The sequence below is a fragment of the Phasianus colchicus genome, chromosome 7 (genome assembly GCF_987193195.1).
Source record: "Phasianus colchicus chromosome 7, bPhaCol1.hap1.1, whole genome shotgun sequence".
Classification (NCBI taxonomy): domain Eukaryota; kingdom Metazoa; phylum Chordata; class Aves; order Galliformes; family Phasianidae; genus Phasianus; species Phasianus colchicus.
In genome coordinates this window covers 32,959,993-32,981,059 of record NC_143442.1, presented here as the reverse complement: position 1 = coordinate 32,981,059, position 21,067 = coordinate 32,959,993, and the positions used below count along the sequence as shown (strand labels likewise).

Genomic DNA, 21,067 nt, shown 5'->3' with positions numbered 1-21,067 from the left:
GAGAGGAAATACAGGAAGGTCAGTTGTATAGAAACAAATGCTTGCTATAGGTGTTTAGGGGTTCCTGAAGGTACCACTGTGGACATAAAACGAGCAGCATAAAAGCTTCTCTAAAGCATTGGACCTCGAGAAGGAACCGGGTGAAGAACACGATGTATTTGTGTGTTGGACTGACTGTGAATGTAACCAGTGCTACCCTCAGTGGGAAAACTTCCTGATTTCCAAGGCAGCTTGGTTAAAGTGATTTATAGGCACGGCAGACTTACTCAGCTTCTTGAAGGCTCGGCACATAGTCGGGACTGCAGAGAGATTCAGTTAACTGTGGGACCTGGGGCTGCTTGCAGCCAGGATGCTTTTTTTCTTTTTACACGCTGCGCAAATTTGGTGTCTTCTGTTGGTCCTCCCCAGCTGATAAGCATCCTAAGGGTGCTTCTATGAAACGATTAAGCTGCATTAAATTATTTTTACTTGAGTGCAAAAGCCATCTGAAGCCTTTTCTTGGTGTGCGCAGACCCCAGTGCACAACTCAAGGGAATGGAGAACAAATGCAAGCTACGCACTGAGCTTGTAACTAACGCCCAGGAAATGCACTCTAAAGTTCTTTAGAGTCTCAGTTGTTAATCTAAATGTAATTCATCCTTCCACTCAGGGAGGAATTACTGCTGTAACACCACTATTTGCAGGCAGCAGTGAGCGATACCGGTAGCCTCTGAACACCCATTCTTTACTGAAAACAGATTTGCCATTGCAAAGTGATAAGATAAAATCTTTACTGCAGATGATGGCTTCTGAAATATATATATATATGTCTCTCTCTCTATATAAATGCAGTTTGCCTTTAATCTAGACCCCTCTGATAGCATTCTGAGCAAGAGCCTACGTTAGTTCTGGGCTTTCCAGCCTGAGTTTTGGACATGGCGAGCTGGGCCTCGTATGAAATCTTAAAGCCATTCCCTCCACAGGCACTGGGATAGCGAAGATGCCACTGTTCCATGCAGAGGGAAGATTCAAGGTTAAACTCATTGCTGCTACCTCGTTTTCTGCTCACGCCATTAGCATTCACAATGGAACTCTATTGTATTTCAGTGCTTACCGCCCTGCAGAAATATGTAGGCTCTCCATGAAGATAGGATTCCGTATGTACTGCTTTCAGTGAAATCTGTTTATCCTCGCAGTTGGCCAAGAATAAATAAAACAGCCTTATGGCTCCCATGAGTATACACTATATGCCTCAATTATTGGTGCATTATATTAGTAGCAGATGCTACATTCCCCCATATAAAAAGGAAGAAGATTTCTGAACAGTAAAACCAAATTTTTTGCGTATACGCAGTAATTATCACCATTCTTTCATTTCAAAGGCATCTGTCTGGCATACCCGAATTGTCATGTGTTGTATTACCATTTGCATCGCGTTTTGTTCTTCAAAATAACAGTGACTTCTAGAGCTAAGGTTGCAGGAAGGTTTCTGCTCAGTTCAGGTGCTCTAAACATTGCCGTAATGTTTTCCATTTACCTTGAGTTGCTTCAGGCGTTTCTCTTGGGCAAAGTGAGCAGCTAATATGCCCTCAAGAGATCACCTGGCTGCAGACCCGTGGGCATAGGGCTGAGCAGTTTATGCTGGTCAGAGACTGGACAGATGGATGTACACCAGCTGTGGCATCTCTGGGCCTCTTCTGACTTATTCAACACGAAGGTATTTCGACTTGCTCAGCTTCTTAGCTCATTCTAACAGGGGGCACGCAGGGGCATGGATGGAGATGCACTGGGCACATGGGCAGCCTCAGCCTTGCTCAGCCCCTCTGGAATTGCCACGTCAATGTTGTTTCTCCCAAAAAGCCTCCTGTGAGTCATCTTCGGAACCACGATTCTCTGATTCTCTGCCCTACCTGCAGCATTCAATCAGAGCAGCTGCAGCAGGAGGCTGTCTAATAGCAGACCTTTACGGAGACAGGCAGTTAATGGGAACAGTAGCAGGCCCCGAGGTGTGTTTATACAGTCGGTCTCGCTTCCTCCACTCCTGTGATATATTAACTACTTCGGAAGTTTCCCAGCTGTTTCAGGGGATAAATAATGGCAGTGGGAGCCCATATTTAACCTTCGCCGTTCAGGCTGTGCGCTTTGTAGTTGTCGGCTTTTATCTCCCTGGCCATCTGGGGAAGACTTCAGATGCTGCTCTGCTCTCGGCCATGCGGTTCTACTGTCTGGCTGCTGCCGGGCACGTGGGACGGCTCAGCCACTCACATTGGTGTCTGTCAGAGCACAGCCTTCATCCTCTTTGTTGGTCCCTGTTCTGCTGGGTTTGCTCCCTAGGCAGCAGTAAGGGGAAGTCATGAAACCTTTGCATCTTTCATCTCCGTGTTATTTGCTGGGATGTAGCCTGTTGCTAATTTTTGTTGTGTTGTTTGGGTAAATACCCACAAATGTGAGGTTTCCCACAGCTCTGACTCACCAGAATTGCTCCAGTAAGGAAAAATCCTTTCCTGGCAAGATAATTCACAGTAATAAACATGGTGGAGTCGCGCCAAGCTGTGCTTGAAGGTATGTGAGGCAATACCAAGGCATTGTGGAAATCCTTGCCTTCACCCAGGTGGTTCCAGCCTGAGATTAACTCAGAGACTGGACAGATGGACGTACACCAGCTGTGGCACCTCCGGGTCTCTTCTGACTTATTCAACACGAAGGTATGGGTGGGCTGATGTGTTGGGCCTGTGTCAGACACAGTCATCAGAGAAGCAAGAGGAGGTTCCTCTCACTGCTGGTTGGAAGGTAGCTACAGAAAAGCCGTGGAGGCAGGATGAGCAAGTAGGGTTCCTTCCTTCATGCTTGCAGAAGGGTTTGGTTGCTGTTGCTCTCACAGTGAGAGCTGGTGGAGGAAATAGTTTCGTAGATGCTGTGCAAAAAAATAAGATAGAGATGGTCCAAGACCTCAGTATCTTGCAGCGTAGCAGCTAGAGCAGCGACAAGTAAATAGGGGCAAATGAGATGGAAAGAGGAAGTTGGCAGGGTTGTAGCAGAGAGATGTGGGAATGTATTTTCATTTAAGCAGTGCTCTCAGTGGCCTCAGGTATGGCCATGTAACGAGCTGTATCCAACAGCCAGCTGCCTCTTGAGCAGCATGTAGTTGGACTTGGATCATTTCAAGTTGTACTAGGGTGAATATGCAGCTGTGTGGAGGGAAGGGCTCTCTGACTTGCTGAGGGCTTTGCTCTTCTGATTCTGTGATGGAAAAACTTCCCTAAAGTTATTTTGCTGCTAAATATGCTGGTTTTGCTTGTCTTGCTTTGCACTCCCGTGTCTGTCCAAGTAGCCTATTGGACCTCAGCGATTAGTGCCTCTGTATCCTTTGTTTCATCAAGTCACTGGCTTGAGGATCTGCGAGCTGAGGCATCTGTACTCTTGTAGAAAGCGTGCTTGAACTTCAGGACCTTTCAGGAGATACAGCGATCTTGCACTTCAGTTTTTGTCTGAATCTAAATTTCAAAATGGAAAGGCTTTGGTCACAGCAGTTCAAGGGTACTCACCTTTGTTATGTACACAAAATGAAAATACATGCTGTTCCAGCACAAATTGACTTCTGTCCTTGATACAGTGATGAGCAAGATATTATTTCCTGGACTCTCTGACTCGGAGGCTGTAGAAGTATTGCTGCTGACTGTAAATGTCATTGACTGCAAACAGTACTGGGGCAGCTTGTTTTAAAGTATCAGGCTTGGAAGATGTGTGGATCCTTCAAAACTAGTGTTGCAACCCTGATTCTGGCTGTTTGGTACGGACATCAGTGAAGTTATGGGTCAGGCAGTGGGAGCTGTGATTTACCAGGAAATAATCTGAAGCAAAAGTTTTCCCTGTTCCATTCTTGTGTTGTGTTGGTCTTTCTCCCCCAGGACACTTGGCAGTGTTTGGGAAGGGAAGCTGATCTCTGAATGACTTGTGGCCAGAGGTATTTGACCCAATTCAGCATCACGTTTAAAGTGGCTGGCTCTAAGCACAGCTCCATGCCTACTGGCCTCAGTGAGTTTGTGCAAGTAATAAGGTACTGAGGTTTCCCTCTCATTTGGAAGCACAAAGAAGAATGTGAGCATTGATAGAGAGCAACTCCCAAAAAAAAACAAACCTGTTTGAGCTTATTGAGCTTGTTGAGCTTATTGTTTGAGCTTATTTTTTTTCTTTACTATGAGAGTGGTGAGGAGCTGGAACAGGCTGCCCAGAGTGGCTGTGGATGCCCCATCCCTGGAAGTGTTAAAGGCCAGGTTGGATGGGGCCCTGGCAGCCTGGACTAGTATTAAATGCAGAGATTGGTGGTCCTGCATGTGGCAGAAGAGTTGGAGGTTCATCATCCTTGAGGTCCCTTCCAACCCAGGCCATTCTATAATTCTGTGATCAGTATTGCAACTACTGGAAAAAAAATTCTTTATTTGAACTTACTTCATGACAGTCTTCCCCTAAGTAAGTAAGTAAGTAAATAAATAAAATTCATACTTGCATCATCAGAGTCACCAAATCACTGCAGCAAACCCTGACTGATTCATAAAGGGGCCACGACTGTCTGTTCTTTTCCTTATCGCATCCCCTCCTGCCCAGGTGAAAGGTACAGGTGCTGTCACATCTCTCTTTGAGATGTGGATTTTATTGGACTCCAGAGGATCTGCAGTCCAGGATACCTGTTCTGCTAATGCGTAGTGCTCACAAGTCATTTAAAACCTTTGAAAACTGGAGAGCTGACCAGGTAGCCCCACTGCTGCATCCTCCCTGCTGTGCCCGGCGATAAGGCAGAGCTTCAATCTTCAAATGCCACCGCCAGGCTGATCAGCCGCAGTCCAGCCCCGTCCTTCTCTCCCCCAGACTTCTGCCGAGGACGAGATGAAAACAGAAGTGGCTGCTTTGGGACATGGCAATCTGAAAGGCAGTGGAGTTCAAATCGATCACAGCAACTACAAAGGGCTTGGAACTTAATCTCAGGGCACAGTGCTGCTGTGGGATCCCAGGAGCCAGCAGAAATATAAAATGCAGACATAGACAAAGATGAAAATTCTTGGTTTCTTTTTTTTTTTTTTTTTTCCTATTATTACCCTCAGTGGAGGAAAAGCTGCATATTCTATCCGCTCCCCAAAGAACCTGAAGTTAAAATAGTGGGGTTGTTGCTTATCTGATGATGATAGTGACAATGCTGTGCATATGATGTACAGCAGTGGATTCACATAATACAAAATGCAATGTAGCCTTAATCCCTAAGAAAATTCTCTAGACTGGAACACGAGATGCTATATATTTCAATCAGAGAACATTTTCAGGCATTTGGCCAATTCTTTATCCTTCCTAAAGGGAACAAAGACGGTGTTTTTTCAGTTTTGGTTGTTTTTTTATTTTTAACTTTTGGCAAACAGGTCGCCCTCAGATTCCCTCAGAGGTCTCCTTCCTTTCATTGAGGTTTTCTATCATATTTGAACAATGCTTTTATCTGTATAACTCGTTAATCTCTGACACCGAGGCAGTTATTTTAAAAATAGGATTGAAATTCTGTACTTTCAAACAAATGTATTTTCAGGTAAGCCAGGCTTGGAGCATAGGATGCAGCTTTTTAGCACCACCTGAAATCCAGACAGTGATCAGATGCCTGACTGCTCCTTAAGTACCCACTGCAAGGCTTCAAAGTTTTAAAATGAGGTGTGAATTCTTACAGGGAGTTTAATTTAGTTGGTGTTGTTTAAAACAAGAAAACCCTGTCGCTGTATCACCTGCTGCCAGGTCACTGAATGAAAGGTTTAAAAAACACTAAGTGTTATCATTTCACATGGGGTGGCAGCACGCTTTTCCTCAACCCTAAAGCCAGCTTGCCTTCTGCTTTGCTTTTGTATCAGGTGCTTCTCCACTGACTGTTTGCTTTTCCCCCTAGGTTGGGTAGAAACCCTGCTGTCTTTGATGACTTAGCATTGAGAACCCCAAGTCTCCCCCTCCAAACTCTTCCAGGTGATGATTTCAAAGCGGTGCTTCTCCCCTTGCTGTTAGCATTCTCCTTCCTCTAGTTTGTTGTTTTGGAGACTGGAACTCAGAGCATTTACATTTGGGGTTCATCAAGGTCTCTGCAGGTGCGGAGGTTAATTTCTGCAGCCTGGAGCCGGAGCCCTGAGCTATCCAAGGAGGGAGCTTGAATTCAGCACAAAATGTGGTCCCAGGTGAGATGCTGCTGTGGTTTTATAATGAATCATCCCTGCTTATACAGCGCTGCTGCATTTGCACACGGGGTGAGGAAACAGCACTCTGCAGTCAGGTACCTGAAGGCAAAACACAATCAGGGTGCTGTGGCACACCCTGTGTACACCTAAAATGATAAATGTGTTATCAGAGGTGATTTCCCCTGAGCTATATGCTACTGTAGGATTGTCACATCATCAGTAGCAACGATCCTGTGGAGAAGGCAGCAAAGATGTTTGAGTTTCAATTAAACTTTCATTTGGTTGAATGCAATGGCCTGCAAATCCTGGAAAGCTCTCTTCCTGCTTTTACACTGCTACAAAGCCTTAGTTCTGTGTTCCAGGTCTGCTCTTTGCAAGGTGATTCATCTGTATCAACTTTGCTGCATGTCTATAAAGCCAGCAGCCAGGCTGAGTAAATTAGGACTGAATGAAAAGTTTTTAGTCTGGGGACCAACAAGATAAATCCATCATACAAAATGAATGGGAATCTTTGTCGAGTGCTGTAGCTCGGTATTGTCTGGCATTATTTCGTACAAGACTTCATAAGAGTTATTGCAATCTCTCCCAGCTGGGAAAATAGAGATTTCCTGATGTTCATATGTATATTTCTTTTCAAGACCACCTGAACCTTTTCAAGAAACAGTTATTTCCAGTTGTAGAAATCCTTTTTTTTATTTGCTGTTCTGCAGGAAGTCCCTTGTTTTATTTCAGGAATATTAAAAGTACGCGTGCTTTCCCCCTGCCCACGTCTTCCACATCTATTGAGCATGGTTGGTGGGTGAGGTGGGGATGGGTTGGGGTTGGACTGGGGGAGCCTGGTGGTCTTTCCCAGCCTTAATGATTCTATTGCATTGCATCTCAGAGCAATCACTGAAATGCATTCTGAGCATTTAACAGTAGGAAAACCAAACGCAACTTCAGTTTCATTCTGATTTGAAAGAAAATGTTTCCTCACGTTGGGAATTTAGATGATGCAACGGTTTGTTTGATCTTCTCTAGTTTCTTCAGCAGTGACAAAGTACATTAGGAAACTCTCCTCTGCTTTGCCTTTTTATGGTTGAAAATTCCATTGATTCGTGCAACTAGAGCGTTGGAAAAATGTGACCAGTGTTTGCCCACTAAGTAATAACAGCCTGTAAAACAGGGAGAGGGAGGGAATGGTGTTGCACAAAATCAATCGTTTCAGTCACAGTTCACCCCCATTAGCTGAGTCTTGAACGCTTACAATTGAATATATGCTTCTGTAATTTGCTGAATTGGTGCCTCGGAGCTCACTCCTGCCAGCACTAAAATTAGCACCAGCATGTATGTGAATTTGCATCCTAAGGAATGAGATTTGCTGGTGGAGTTCTCCAGTCTGACAGCATTGTGCGATTTGGGTGCGATGGGTCGGGTGCTGTTAACAGATACCTGCTTCTTCACTCGATTGGACTGGGCTTGCTGTGAGAAAATGCTCTTGCACCTCCTAAGACCCCACAGCTGGAGCAGCCTTATGGATGGAGGTGGTGTGGGGGATGCAGGTGGACCTCGCTGGACAGGAGAGCTGGGAGGAAGGCTATAAGGTGTGAGGTTGTGTGGGGAAGGAGAGCCACTGCATCACTATGAGCACAGAGCAATGGCACGAAGCCCAGGCAGCACGTGTGTGTATAAACACATCGTACTGGCCCATCGGTGGGAGTTATCTGCTGAGCTGGCTGAGGGGAAGAAACTTGCAAAGTTTTCAGATCCTCTGCTAATGATTCCATTTTGATTTTCCCGTCGCTTCTGGTGGCGTTCACTGCAAGGTGGTTTGGTAAGCAAAACGACAGAAAGGAAATCAAAAAGGCAGGGCAGCCCTCGAGGGTGTGTACAGCACGCTGAAGCTTTAATGAAGCACAAGTGATCTTTCTTTAAGAGAAAGATTTGATTTATTCAATGGTATTGGAGTGGAATTTGTTGATATCTAATATCCTGCCGGCTGGGAATAGCCAGTGAGGGAGCTGCAGCCACAGCCTTTTTCCAAATCTGATTTTGGGGGTAGTTCTGAGGCTCATTTCCACACGGAAAAGAAGACTGAGATGAGAGAGAATTTGATCAGCGTTCTTAAAATCTGCAAGAGGACAGGTTTTTTGATGTTAACATCCAGTTAGTGCCTTATAGTAAATGGCAACAGGGAGTCATAGATGCGTTCTTCTTCTGAGTCACGAAGCAAGATCTTTCCCCTGGAAAAATATGCACCCCCAGGCAGGCAACTCAGCATGGCAGAGTTTTATTGGAAGTAGGTTTCCATGGACAGAAGAGAGTAAGGATGGTCCTGTAGCTGCAGGGTTTACGTTGGAGTTTGGTAACCTGGTGATTTAATTTCTCTGCCTCCTATTTCTGGTGCGTCCATGATTGAGATGTGTACGTGTTGTGGTAAATAGGAGGTGGAGTTTGTAATTCTCTTATGATAATGATGGCTGCCATGTATGAGATTGCAAAGGTAACCTCAAAGAGCTTTGCTCCTTTTATCCCCAGACACTGAGCTCAGCCCCAGACAACGAGCAGGCACTGGTGCAGAGGGGCACATCAGTCCTTCCTTGGCACCCACATTAAAGTCTGCTCTGGTGGGGCTGAGATAAGGCATGTTCCTGCTCCTGGTGGGAGCCAGGCTGGGGTTTGGGCACCACCCCTACCCTGTCTCTGTGATTGGGGGTTGATGTTACAGTACGATTAACTCTGGACTTGGTAGCCCATTGGTTTCTGCAGGAGGTTCTTTAGAGTTCAATTTGTGCTAAGCTTATTTCCCAAGCAGTGCTGGCTCTCTTTTGAGGTGACTTTTATAAAGTAATGGGGATGAGTAGTTCTTAATGGATTTTTACTCTTCCACCCAGCAAAATCACGTACCCTCAGTGCCAAGGGGCTTCACAGAGCTGTGAAGGAAGTATGTAAGTAAATAACTGTTGTGACACTTATGTGATGCACAGGACAGACAAGAGCTCCAACTCTGTAGCCCTTAGACCAGCTCCAGAGAATGATCTTTACAATGTCTTCTGAAAGATCTAGAAAAGAAGAAAAGTGCATATGAAGGGAAATAGCCTAAGCTAGGTTTGCTTTCGGTGCTTAGAAAATCAATGCATGAGTAGCATCTGTGCTTTGGAATAGAGGGAATTAATCATTAATTATTCTGATACCCATCGTAGCATCCAGCAGCGCAGAGAGATGGATGTAACCGTAGAGAAATGTTAGCAGGGGATGTATTCTGCTTTGGGCCATGTGCCACCTCACAGGTGAGAGCTTTGATGGGAGGAGAAGCCAGAGCCAGGCCTGTCCGTGCAGAGGAACAGGAGTTGGGTTGGGTTCTGCTGCACGCCTGCTGATGGGCCTGGCATTCGTGGCAGTGCCAAATGAATGGAGTTGCCAATTGTACAGCTCTGTGTTGTCCTTCTTGTCAGACTGCCCTGATAACATTGAGTGATTCTCCCGATTGCTGGCCCTGAATTAGTGAGGACAGTTGGGAATCCAGAAAAAAGATAGAGGATGAGATGGAGCTGGAAGAAGACTAGGAAGGGGAGTAGCTGCCCAGGTGACATTTCAGATTGCATAACTCTGTTCTCTTGTGATGAATTCAGCTTTTGCTAGTGCTTTATGTAAGAATAAAGCACATGTGTGCCAGCGCTGAGAAAGGGGAAGAGGTTCTGGAAAGCTGCATCACACTGACAGCAGGGGGGGGCATGCAGCGACATCCCGGGTGGGCAGCAGTGCTTGTAAACAGGATGAAGAGAAGATTAAAAAAAAAAAAAAAAAAGGAAAAGTAATTTTTCCACCATCATTTCCGTTTGTTCCATTACCAAAAATAAAGTCACAAACAAGATACGCTTTGAAATAAAAAGCAAGCAGCTGTATAATATTACTACAAAGTACCTGAAGGAAGGATCATGATAGAATCAAACTGCCACAGAGAAAAGCAGTTACGGCTGTGGAAAAATAATCTTGGTGCTTCTCTTCCTCAGATACAGGTATGGGGAGGAACATCACAGCATGGCAATGAGGTGATTCTTGTCATTTGTGTGACAGAGACAAATTAGAACCCAGCCATCTCAGGGTGGGAATGATTTTTGTGAAAATTAATGACTTGATTAGAAGGAGAAATGAAGCTTCTTCAAGGGGACATGCAAATAAAGGAGGAATCACTAAAACTGTCACCTGATGTAAAGCGAACATTACCAAAAGAAAGATCGGTGGGATATTGTAAAGAGACAAATTTGATATGATATTAATCATGTACTGCCAGCAACAGCAGAGGGAAGAGCAGGAGGAAGAATTCAGCTCAATATGTATGTGTATGACTTGGAAAGTGTCTTCTGTTTTAGGTGGAGGATGAAAATCCCATTTCCTGGGTGTGTTTTGTGCTTCCCTGCTGGGTTAGTCAGGTCCGTATTAGCCTGGATGGTGTTTCTGTCTCCAGCCCCAGTGGAACAAATTTGCCTACTTTCATCAGTAAGTGCCTGCAGCTCCCAGATGGCAAATTTGCCGAGCGTGGTGTCTGTATTGGATGATTTCTGCAACCTTTCAGGAGGATTAGGGCCACTGTATTTTAATCAACAAACAGTCGCAATCTCTGTTGGGAAGGATCACATCGGGCTAAAGCTGAGCAAGCATTAAATCTGATCTTGAACTTCAGCTGCTTCATTAAGATCTGAGTCTACAGGCGTAATTAGTTTCAGGTTCAATCCCAATCTTTTCTTTCCTTGTCCTCTGAGGACGAGCAAGGCAGCGAAACCAAAAGCAGTGCTTTAGTTAAGGAGGAATACCCCAGCTGTTAATGACTGACAGCATGCAGCAGTGCGTTGAGTTTGAGGAGTGCCTGAGGGGTTTTCTTGTGCTTTCTACAAGGTTTATTTTTGAGTATGAAGAGCCACAGACCTCTCAGGCTGATGTAGGTGACGTGAGTGGGGTCCAAAAGTGTTTATCAGACACCTTTGTTTTTCTTGTCCAATGTTACCAGTGGGAGAGAGGCTGGTGTGCAACCATGTTGGTGCGCATCATGTCACACTGAAGCCTGGTGGGAATTTGGCCTGGCGTAGCGAAGGGTCTTGCAGAGACCTGAGAGAAGTGTGAGCTCAGGTGCCATGCTGTAGCTGCATGTGGCACAATTGGGTCCAGGGGTAAGGTGGTAACTTGATGATGTGGGTCTCCATGTCCTCGGGTAGCAGCAGAGATGTTGGCTTGTGACGTGCCCTGGGGGTGGTGATGCCGGGAACCAGCAGGATGCGCTCCTGCTGCTGGAAGTGTATCTTGGCTCATCTGTCTGCAGGCTCAGGGACGACAGCCCTGGAACAGTTTTCATACTTGGAAAACACATTTTTACAACAGTACAGCTCCGGGTTTTATTTAAATATAGGGAAAGCGTATGTTGGTGAACACATGGCAGCTTTCTGCTGAAGGTGGTGCTCTGCAGAGGGCAGATTTGTAGGGCAGGGCCACTCTCCTTCAGCTCCAATTCTAGCACACCTGGTCTGGGTCTGCCTGCTTTAGAAAGTGCCATTTGTGCTGCTGGCAAGTAGCCCTAAACGCTTGGTTTTCTAGTGGCATCACACCTGCATCACAACCTCCTCCAAAATATTCCCTCCTGGCCCAGCATTGCCACCTGCATGCAGCAAGCTTTGAAGCCTCTGCCTTTCTTTGTCACCTGGAAGCAATTTCTGGGATTGTCTCTACATTCCGCACGTATATTTACCAACAAATCACATCTGGCTGCAGTGATGCTAATTACCCCCTTCACAGGACTGCTTCCACCACTTTGGGCCCCCAGCAGTGCCCTTCCCCTTCGCAGGGGCCATGTGGGGAGCGCAGGGTTGGCCCCAACCCACAGGCATCAACCCTTTTTCCAGTCTCTCATTTCCCTTTCTTACAAATGAAGGGGTTTCCCCTCCCTCCTCAGCAGGACAATTTCTCAGTGATGTGCTCCTGAGGTGTTTGACCAAATATTATTAAAGCTCTGCAAGGGCTGATAATCCCAGCAGCAGCGCGGTGCATTCCTGTGACATTGAAATCATTTAGTAATTTTACAGTACATTTGAATTTCAGCGTCGCTCGGCCGCTCACTTCCCATTAACGCTGCCTGGAATTTCTTATGTCCATGCACACAAGCAAAAGTGTCAAGTTTCTCCTTCATGCTCCAGAACGCCACCTGAATCACAATTGCGCTGCAGCTAATTGTTATTAATTAAGCTGTTCCTAGCGCTCCTAGCTGGGCTGCTTTTCTTGGTTGTAATAAAAAGCAAACGCATTTTGTAAGAATGGTGGTTGCCCAGGTTAAGGAAGGAAAACAAGGGTGCCCTGTTCCCAGGAAGCTCTTGTTGCCCCATGAGTGCTTTCAGTGCTGGTTTTGGGGTGACTGCTGTGTTTTTAAGGATGTTCTGGAGCAGTGCAGAGCCAGGCTCAGTGCTGCCAACTGAGGTATGCTGCCCTTCTCCGCCACTTCCAAGGGCATTTGGCAGTGGGTAAATTTGCACTGAGCTGCTCTCCCTGCACGTGCTCCTGCATCACTTAAGTGTGTGGCCGTGGCAATGCCCCGGTCACAAGTTTAGGATGGGATCATAAGGCAGGAGCTCTGTGCATCCCATTGGGCTCCCCCTCCCACCTCTGTTGCCTTTCCCAGGTTCAATTTAATGAGATCATCGAGTGGAGCAAGCGAGGAGAGGGCATTAATGAAACAGGGACCCTGAGAGCGGCATCCTCGGCGTTAGGAAAATTGCTTGCTGGCCTTTTCCTCCTAATGAGGCCGCTAATAACGTGCCTGGTGCTTCCCAGCCAGCAGCAGGGAGCGGGGCGCATCGCTCCCCCTCCTGCCTCCGTGTTTGCTGGCGATAAGAAAATGAGGTGGGGAGATCTTGGGGCAGAGATGTTGTTGTCGTCTTGTGGGATACTGGAATCTAAAGCTGCCTTCAATCTGTGGCAGTATGTCATCCGTGTCTTCAAAAAAAGCAACCAGACATCTGCTGTGCCTTTTGCTTTTCTTCTCCCTTGCGTTAGGTTAAGAACCAGACAGCAGGTTATTTTGGCGCATCACTGGGACGTGTTATTTGAACACAGAGCTCGCAGTTCCCATTTACGGGATAAAGGTGCTTGTAAAGGTCCTCTTCAGAAGTTAGGAATAGGAAAATAGGAAAAATCTGGGATTTTTCGTAGTTGTAGGTCATCAGGATCTGGGGAACAGCTTGTTCATCGAGGTAAGAACTTCGCCCAGAGGCACTGGGCGGTGATGGCTTGCTGCTTTAGGTGTGTGCAAGGCATTGCCTTTCCTTCATCCCAGGGCGCTCTTGGCCTTTGGCTGTGAAATGCCCATTCTTCTGCTGGCATTCACAGGCAAGGACTCGGTGTCAGATACCAGCCTGGGAAGTTGGTGCAAGGCTTCGTGGTCCCATACCTGTCCAGAGAATGGTCGTTTAAGACTTCCTCCCCAGGCTGGGTGTTGATCCCCGGGGGATGTCTGGCCAGCAGATTTGGGCAGTTCACTGCCCAGGTGAGATTTGGGCCCCTTCTGTATCGTTCTCTATCCACAAAAGCTCCCTTCTTTGTGGTGGGGACTTGCATGTCCCAGGGTGGGCTCTTGCTGTTGCAGACAAAGCAAGGACCCCCAGTTTCTGTGTTTTCTTTTTTTTTTTTTTAAGGAAAAAGGGCCAAGAAAAGAGATAACGACTCCAAAAAAGACCGACTGCATTATAGATTTAAGTATATATACGTGTATGTGTGTACATTATATAGAGAGAAAAATATGGGTTGTGTTCCTGTTCCACATAAACTTAGCAGCAGAGGAGCATGCATGGCTCTGTGCTTTTCCTTGTGTGTGCTGACGCAATCCCAGCCATGCATTTCTGTCTTTGCTGCCTCCTGCCCTCCTCCAGCCCTGCAGTTAGTAAGGGAGCAAGGTGCAGTGCCGATTACCCCACTGATAAAACAAGCCTGCTGCTGCAGAGTGCAGGACTCAGAACTGATGGTGCTTCTGCTCCTGGGATTTACCACGTGAAGATGTTTTATTGCTGTCTTGTGACATTTCCCTGCGCTTTTATGCTCATTTATATAACTGTTGTCTTTGATTTATGGCAGATTTTCTTCACGTGTAGCAGTGCTATAAATTGTGTGCTTTCAATGGTTTTAAATTTAAGGAATTCAGTAAACTATGGGATTGAGGGGAAAGAGCAGAAGCCTTTTGATGAGGCTTTTGATCACAACCTCAGACAAAGCTGAAGCAAGCATCAGAATAGGTTGGCACATCCCATTTCCCTAATACAGCCAGTTGTGGGGTATTTTTAGCACGAAATGCAGGTTTTTTGGTGTATTATAGAAGGATATAGGAGACCAAAACCACATGGAGGTGACGTTTCTTTGGAGATCCCTTGGAGTTCTGTTAACGGAGGTCCTCAGGGGTTCTTGGAGGAGCAGCAAATTGATGTTCTTCTTTTCATCCTAAACCTGCTTGTTCATACGTTGTGTTTTAAGATCCTTGGAGCAGCTCAGATTTCCAAGGGGCGTTGTGCAGCCACCAGAGATGTGAAGCCTATCACAGCCACTGGTTGAGCTGATGAAATAAAGACCTTGGGTTTTGATTTTGTCGGCATCTCTCGTTGTAGGGAAAGAGAAACAGCTCATTTAAAAATTGCTTTCTGAGTTGGGCTGTCAAAGCAGCTTTCTGTTGACCTTTACAAATTGATACCGTCACAATCAATGGACAGAAGTTTAAGGGCAGCCTCTGGGGGTAGAAAAGAAACCCAAACCTTTATAAATAATATATGGAGTGCATTTTAAGAATCCCAGCAGAAAGAACAAACAATATTAGCAGGGAGCGTATTGGAGCAAACAGATCCATAAAGAATTCATAATACACAGCTTTGACAAATACAGTTACTTAGAGCTTATCTTTTGGGACGATTTCTGAAAGTTTATGAAACAGAAATGCCAAATGTGCCTTATAGGTTAGGCCAGCAGAGTGATTCCCAGCTCTGCAACGCTCCCCATCCTCTGACAGACTTGGGAAGTGAAGCTGTCAGTGGAGGCTGGATGGAAATGACATGACACGGACCAAGGCAGCCTGTCTGTGACTTCAGCCTGGCCCTTGCTCTGTGTTTGCCTTGGATTGCTGAGGATCGGTTATTTGCAGACTTGTTTGCTCAGGAGGTGTTGGCGACAGGCTGCGTTTTGGTACTGCAGGGAGAGATTGGGGTTCTTGGCATTAAGTGTCACGTTACAAGCTTAATTTTGGGTGCTGCAGGAATAGTCTGTAACGACCTTTGCGGGCAGCAGAGAGAGTGGGTTCTTTGTGTAATGATTCGGAGCAGCAGCAACATGTGTGTGTGCTAACCTGTACTGTGGAGCAGTGTTTAAAGCAGGGACACCTGAGGCTGCTGTCCTGAATGCTTTCCTGTGTGCTCTGGGTTGCAAATAACAGCCCTAGCCTTGCTTTCCCCCTGAGACTGGTGGTATATTTCAGGGTTTGTCTCCTCTATCTCAAACCAAGGCTTTACCTGCACTTGGCCTGGAGCTGGAAGCAAAGACAGCCTGAATCTCGCTTAGATAATGTCTATTAATTGCTTGGCTTGGTGAGGCACTTCATTGGGAACTAAACTGTAAGCGCTGAAGACATTTCAATAAAGAAAGCTATTTTTTGCATCCTGCATCTGGTAAGGAAATGCCACGCTCCCTCTAAGCTGTGCATTCATCCTCACTAAACATTTATTTGCATGACTGCAAAAGAAATCTTTAATTTTAAACGTTTTTCTGACACAACTTGAGCACTGGTAATTCACCAGTTTGACCACTGGAGCCAGAAAGCATGGCCTCAATGCTGGCCCTGCCCATGGGGTGCAGGTGGTGGCGTGGGCCCCTTGCCAGCTCCTTGTCACCCCTTGTCACCACTGTCCCTTGGCCCAGCATCCAGGAGGCTTAGCTGCTGCCTCCTCGTCGGAGTGAGCGCTTCCAGCTTCACAGCAAGACCTCAAGGAGAGCCAGATGATAGAGCAGATGGCAGATGACTAATTTGGCAAAGTTAGATGAGTGGAAATTGTTTGCTTTAATTGCTTGTCAAGTCCGGTACCTACATTATAGTTAAGGAGCAACTATTTACCCTCAAAATAGAACAAAATGAGCAAAGTGTGTGTGTGTGTGAAGAGTAGGGAGAAGAAGGAAAGGAGACGTACCCAGGGAAAATAATTTGGTGTGCACCCTTGGAAAAAAAGGAACCATTGGCAAAGCCTCCTGTATTAATTTCTGCTTTTTTCAGCGTAGCCTTGTAGCACATCTGTCCATTGTGCCCTTTCCATATCATCGTATGTACAAGAGGAAGCGAAAGGTGAAACAACGCCGTAAATGTTTACATAAAACAAGCAGATGACAATGGCTTGACTCGGTCGGCACAGGCAATTATCCTTGAAATGCCGCAGCATAAATCAGGTCAACATTTTGATGCCGTTCTTTGGTTGATACAAACACGAGCACTCCATCAGTAAAATATGCTGTGCAGCATCAACCAGACGGGTTTTGGAGAGCTCGGTGCAAGGACGGGGTGCCGTCAGCTCGGGGAAGTGTAATCACACATAAATAATCCTTCTCAATGAAGTTACAATCCCTGTCAATCCTCACTGTGCCTGTTTCCTTGTTTGGAGCAGTGGGAAGGATCTGCTTGTTGCAGATGGCAGCTGATGGGCCCCGGCTGGAGGTGGCATCACCTTCCTAAAGCATGGCTTGGTAGTCTTTGTGAGAACACTAAGTAGCTTTGACCCCTAGGGAAGGAAGGAAAGCCTCTCATTTTAAAACCAGAAGCTTCTAGGGTTAAAGGAGAGCAGCTGGTGACCTCAGGTAGGTTTTGGCCTTCTCCCAGGAGCCATCTGTAAGACTGTGAGAGCAGGCGGGCTCTTCATTAGGACATGACTAATTGCAAGCAAAAACCAGGCTTCGGCAGCTCCTTCAAACAGAGCTGTGAAATAATGGAAGGATTAAAACTGCTTACCCCTTCTTCTGTGCCCAGGGTACCCAGACTAGTGCTGAGAGTGGAAAGCTTTAGGAAATGAATGGGGGCTGCTATGAGATGCTGGTAATTAGCTGCTCGAGTATTTTGCCCCCATCTGGGGGGTCTCAGCAAATTGCCAGGAGCGTTTGCAATTATTAATAAACAGTTACTTCGGCTGCCTTTCAGGAAACCCTGATAATGGTGCTGTCTGTAAAAAGGCAGCTAATTAAGTAAATAAATTAGAGGGAAGTACCAAAAGGCTGTGTTAGGAAAAGGTTGTTTAGCTCTTCCTGGCCAGGATAAAAGAACATATTATTCTGTTTTCCTGAAATGAGCACATCAGAGCGTTGAAGCCTTTTAGTGCTTTTGGCCTGCTTGACAACTCCATCAATAAGAAGGGGATGTGTGGAGACACACTGCTGTGCTCTCACACGGAGATCTGCACTACCTTGTGTGTAAGGCAGTGCAATAATAGGGAGACCCTGGGGGCACGGCATTCCCCAGGGGCAGATCTGTTGAGTCCTGTGATGTATCCCAGTGCATCAAATTGCAATGTCTGAGGTGGTGAGGATGGCATTCATGTGTCCTGAGTAACTCCAGATGTAGGCAGATGCAGTGGGAATGAATGAAAACATGAAATGGGTTTCCCTCCTTCCCAAAGTTAGCTCACCTGCTGAGCTGGGAGGATTACCAAATCAGTTAGAATTACAAGAAGCAGAATCAGACTGAGTCAAAACTATTTTGTAACATAACATGTAGATGTATTTGGAACAGGTTGCCCAAGGAGGCTGTGGATGCCCCATCCCTGGAGGCATTCAAGGCCAGGCTGGATGTGGCTCTGGGCAGCCTGGTCTGCTGGTTGGTGACCCTGCACATAGCAGGGGGTTGGAACTAGATGAGCATTGTGCTCCTTTTCAACCCAGGCCATTCTAGGATTCTGTGATTCTATTTATCATCAGCGGAGTAAAGAAAGAATGGCCCAAAAAGTGGAAACTGAAGGACATTTTTAAATGCCTCAACTGTTTCCTACCTCTGAGTGAACATCTGAATGGTGTGGCTTCGTTAGGAAAAAATGTCAATGGGAAATTAATTTCAAAGACATGTGCATGAATATTGATGAAATACGTAAATTCAATTCAACACAGACAATTATGACTGCTGTAATTATGGCCATTAGGAGCTGCAGCAGTTCTCTGTCACTTTAGGTAGCTGGGAATAAGTAAGCAACTGAACCTGAAGCATCAGTGCCTAAGCCGTTGCATCAAATGGAGTGGGCATTAAATAATTATATTTAAGAAATAGTAGTGTTGGAATTAATTTTATATTTTCCTTCTTAAAATTCCTATTTCAGTGAGAATTTGTTGTCTTACCAATGAAACCTATGTTTTGCCTATTGCTTGGTGCTGATTTCCATTTTCCTTTGCAAAGAGGCAGTGGGAGCCTCAGCTCCCACTGCAGGACAAGTTGGCTTCTGGATTGCAGCAAAGCATGGAAAGGGTTATTGGGGTCAGAAGACATCAATAAAATGAATTAAAATGGACAGGCTGTAGATCTACTCTGAGTCATTGGGAGCAGGAATTGTAAGTTTTCCATTTTTGTTTCTGCTGGTTGCGCTTTGCACAGCAGGAGGATGCATTATGTGCAGCTGCCCCATATGAACCAGGTTTGGGATTTAAATGAGAAGCTGGCACAGGACTGCCCAGATCTGAAGGTGCTGAGAAGGTGATGTTCGAGGTGGCCATCTCTGAGCATCTACCTATAACCACTTTGCAAGGTTTGTTGCTGCAGTCCCAAGAGAGAGAGTGGCAGTGGGTTTGTTTGTAGAGAAACGGATTTGAGAGCATCACAGCACATTGGTAGCCTGGCACAAGTCAGCAGCTCTCTGGGTTTGTGTATGCAAGTGTGTATAGGGATGTCAGTTTCTCCTGCGTGTGCAGCATCGAAATGTCTCTGAAGGGTTTCCCTCATCGAGACGCCTGTGCAAAATCTGCTGGGCAAGTCAGGAGCGTGCTCCCTCTCAGGTTTACATTCAGATCCAGTGCTGAGAGAAGCTACAGGCTGGGAATGCATTCAAGCTAGTACTGTTTAGACCACTCTTAAAGACAGATGTATTAGTATTTTTTTATGAATCCAAGAGAAGATGTGCTGCAGGGACTGCTTTCAACACATAATCTTTATTTTCATGCCATTCATCAGTTTCTGGGGCTATGTAAGATACCGTGTTTACCAAAGTGCTTTGAAGAGAGGTTCTTTATGAAATATAGATGACAGTGTTTTTGTATGGCACGACAAGGAGACGCGCTTTGTCGCACTCATGTTTATTTTGGCACTTTATTTCAGAGACGCTACAACATATAAATGCCTGATGCAGCTTGAAAGACTGTGGGAAGGATGGAGATGCTCTCTCAGCTCCATTCTCCCGCAAGAGACAAACAGCCCAGTCATTTGCCTGGCTTTCCTATTATTTTGCATTGGCACATAAGTTTCCATCTCGGCTGGTTTCACTCTTGTTGCTGCAAGAGCAGGCTCCAAATGTTCTGCCTCCCTACAGCAAGAAATGGCTAAATTAGCTTTCACTAAACATTTAATGTGCGTGCAACATGAAACGGCAGCGTTGCGGTGGATAGCTTTATTAGCTGAGCTGCTGGAATTGTTTTCTGAGCTACGCTGATCCTTAGCAGCGATTGCAAAATGGAACAGAAATTATTTATTAGTCCTCGGGAGCCGTAAGACAGAGTAATACTTATTCGGCTGGAAACACAGTCAATCTTGTTGTGATAGATGCTGCTGCTGCTGCTTTCAAGGAAAAAGCAAACAAACTGATTTTGTAATTGAGAGCAGTAATGCCGTTTCAAAAGTTTGGTTATACGCAGATTAATTTGCCCACAGGTGAGAACATCCCAGAAGCTGTAGGTGAAGCTGTAGGAAAAGTAAGTGTGCTCAGGAAGAAGCCCAACAGCACGCTCAAACATTTAAGTAGCGTTGCTGTCGAACAGGCTGAGAACTACATGAAGTAATGCTGCTGTAAAATGCTGCTTCTGTATTTTTTTCCTGGCTTCATTTTTGTCCCTGCTTGATGCACGGCCATCTAACAGGCTGAGCAGAGCAATACTTCAGCGGTAGCTTTGAACGGGACTTCAAGATCAGAGCACTGTAATATTAAAGAACAGCTTCTGAAAACTGACTGTATTAGGCTGGGATTGCCTCGCTCATCTGGCACGTCTCCCTCATGTGTTCAGATCACAGTCTGGTAGCTTACGGAAAGACTTCTTCCTCTTCCCTTTCTTCTGTTGAACTGTGCTAAGCAGGGAAGAGCTGGGGAACCTGGGGGAGAAGAGGGAGAACGATGCTGGGTCCAGGCCTTTTGGGTAGCTTGCTCTTGATTTTTTAGCAGACCCTTCTAGACATCAGCTGATAGGAAGAATGCTGGGCATTGTGGGTCCGCTCAGGTCTCTCTGTCCCCATGTCCTTTAATTCGTGGCTTGTTATCCATTTGTTTTGCGTTGCTGCATATGCAGCAGTAAATACCAGCACCTCCTTTTGGTGAGAGGTGTTTAGCTGGCTGAGGTGACCATGAGTCTTCCCACTGCTGCTCATACCCAATCCCACCAATAATTCAGTATGTTTATTGCAGTTACCCGTATCCCTAGATATAAAACTTAACTCTTTCTTTGCTCCCGTGTTTCCTTACTCACCTGACTGTGCTTGTTGTTTCTTGCAGTGTGTGCTGGCACAGAGAACAAGCTGAGCTCCCTCTCTGACCTGGAGCAGCAGTACCGGGCCCTGCGCAAGTACTATGAGAACTGCGAGGTAGTTATGGGCAACCTGGAAATCACCAGCATCGAGCACAACAGAGACCTCTCCTTCCTGAGGGTAAGCAAGCTTCTCTTTGTTTCCTTCGTCT

General features: G+C 45.9%; 1 protein-coding gene across 7 annotated transcripts in view; it reads left to right on the top strand.

The window, feature by feature from the left end:
• Nucleotides 1-21,067, top strand: part of ERBB4 (erb-b2 receptor tyrosine kinase 4) — a 507,767-nt gene that overhangs the window by 164,487 nt on the left and 322,213 nt on the right. For all 7 annotated transcript variants that reach the window (XM_090144449.1, XM_090144448.1, XM_090144446.1 and 4 more), the window contains exon 2: nucleotides 20,885-21,036. In XM_090144449.1, coding sequence (XP_090000575.1) covers nucleotides 20,885-21,036 — 152 coding nt within the window. The remainder of the gene's footprint in view (nucleotides 1-20,884; nucleotides 21,037-21,067) is intronic.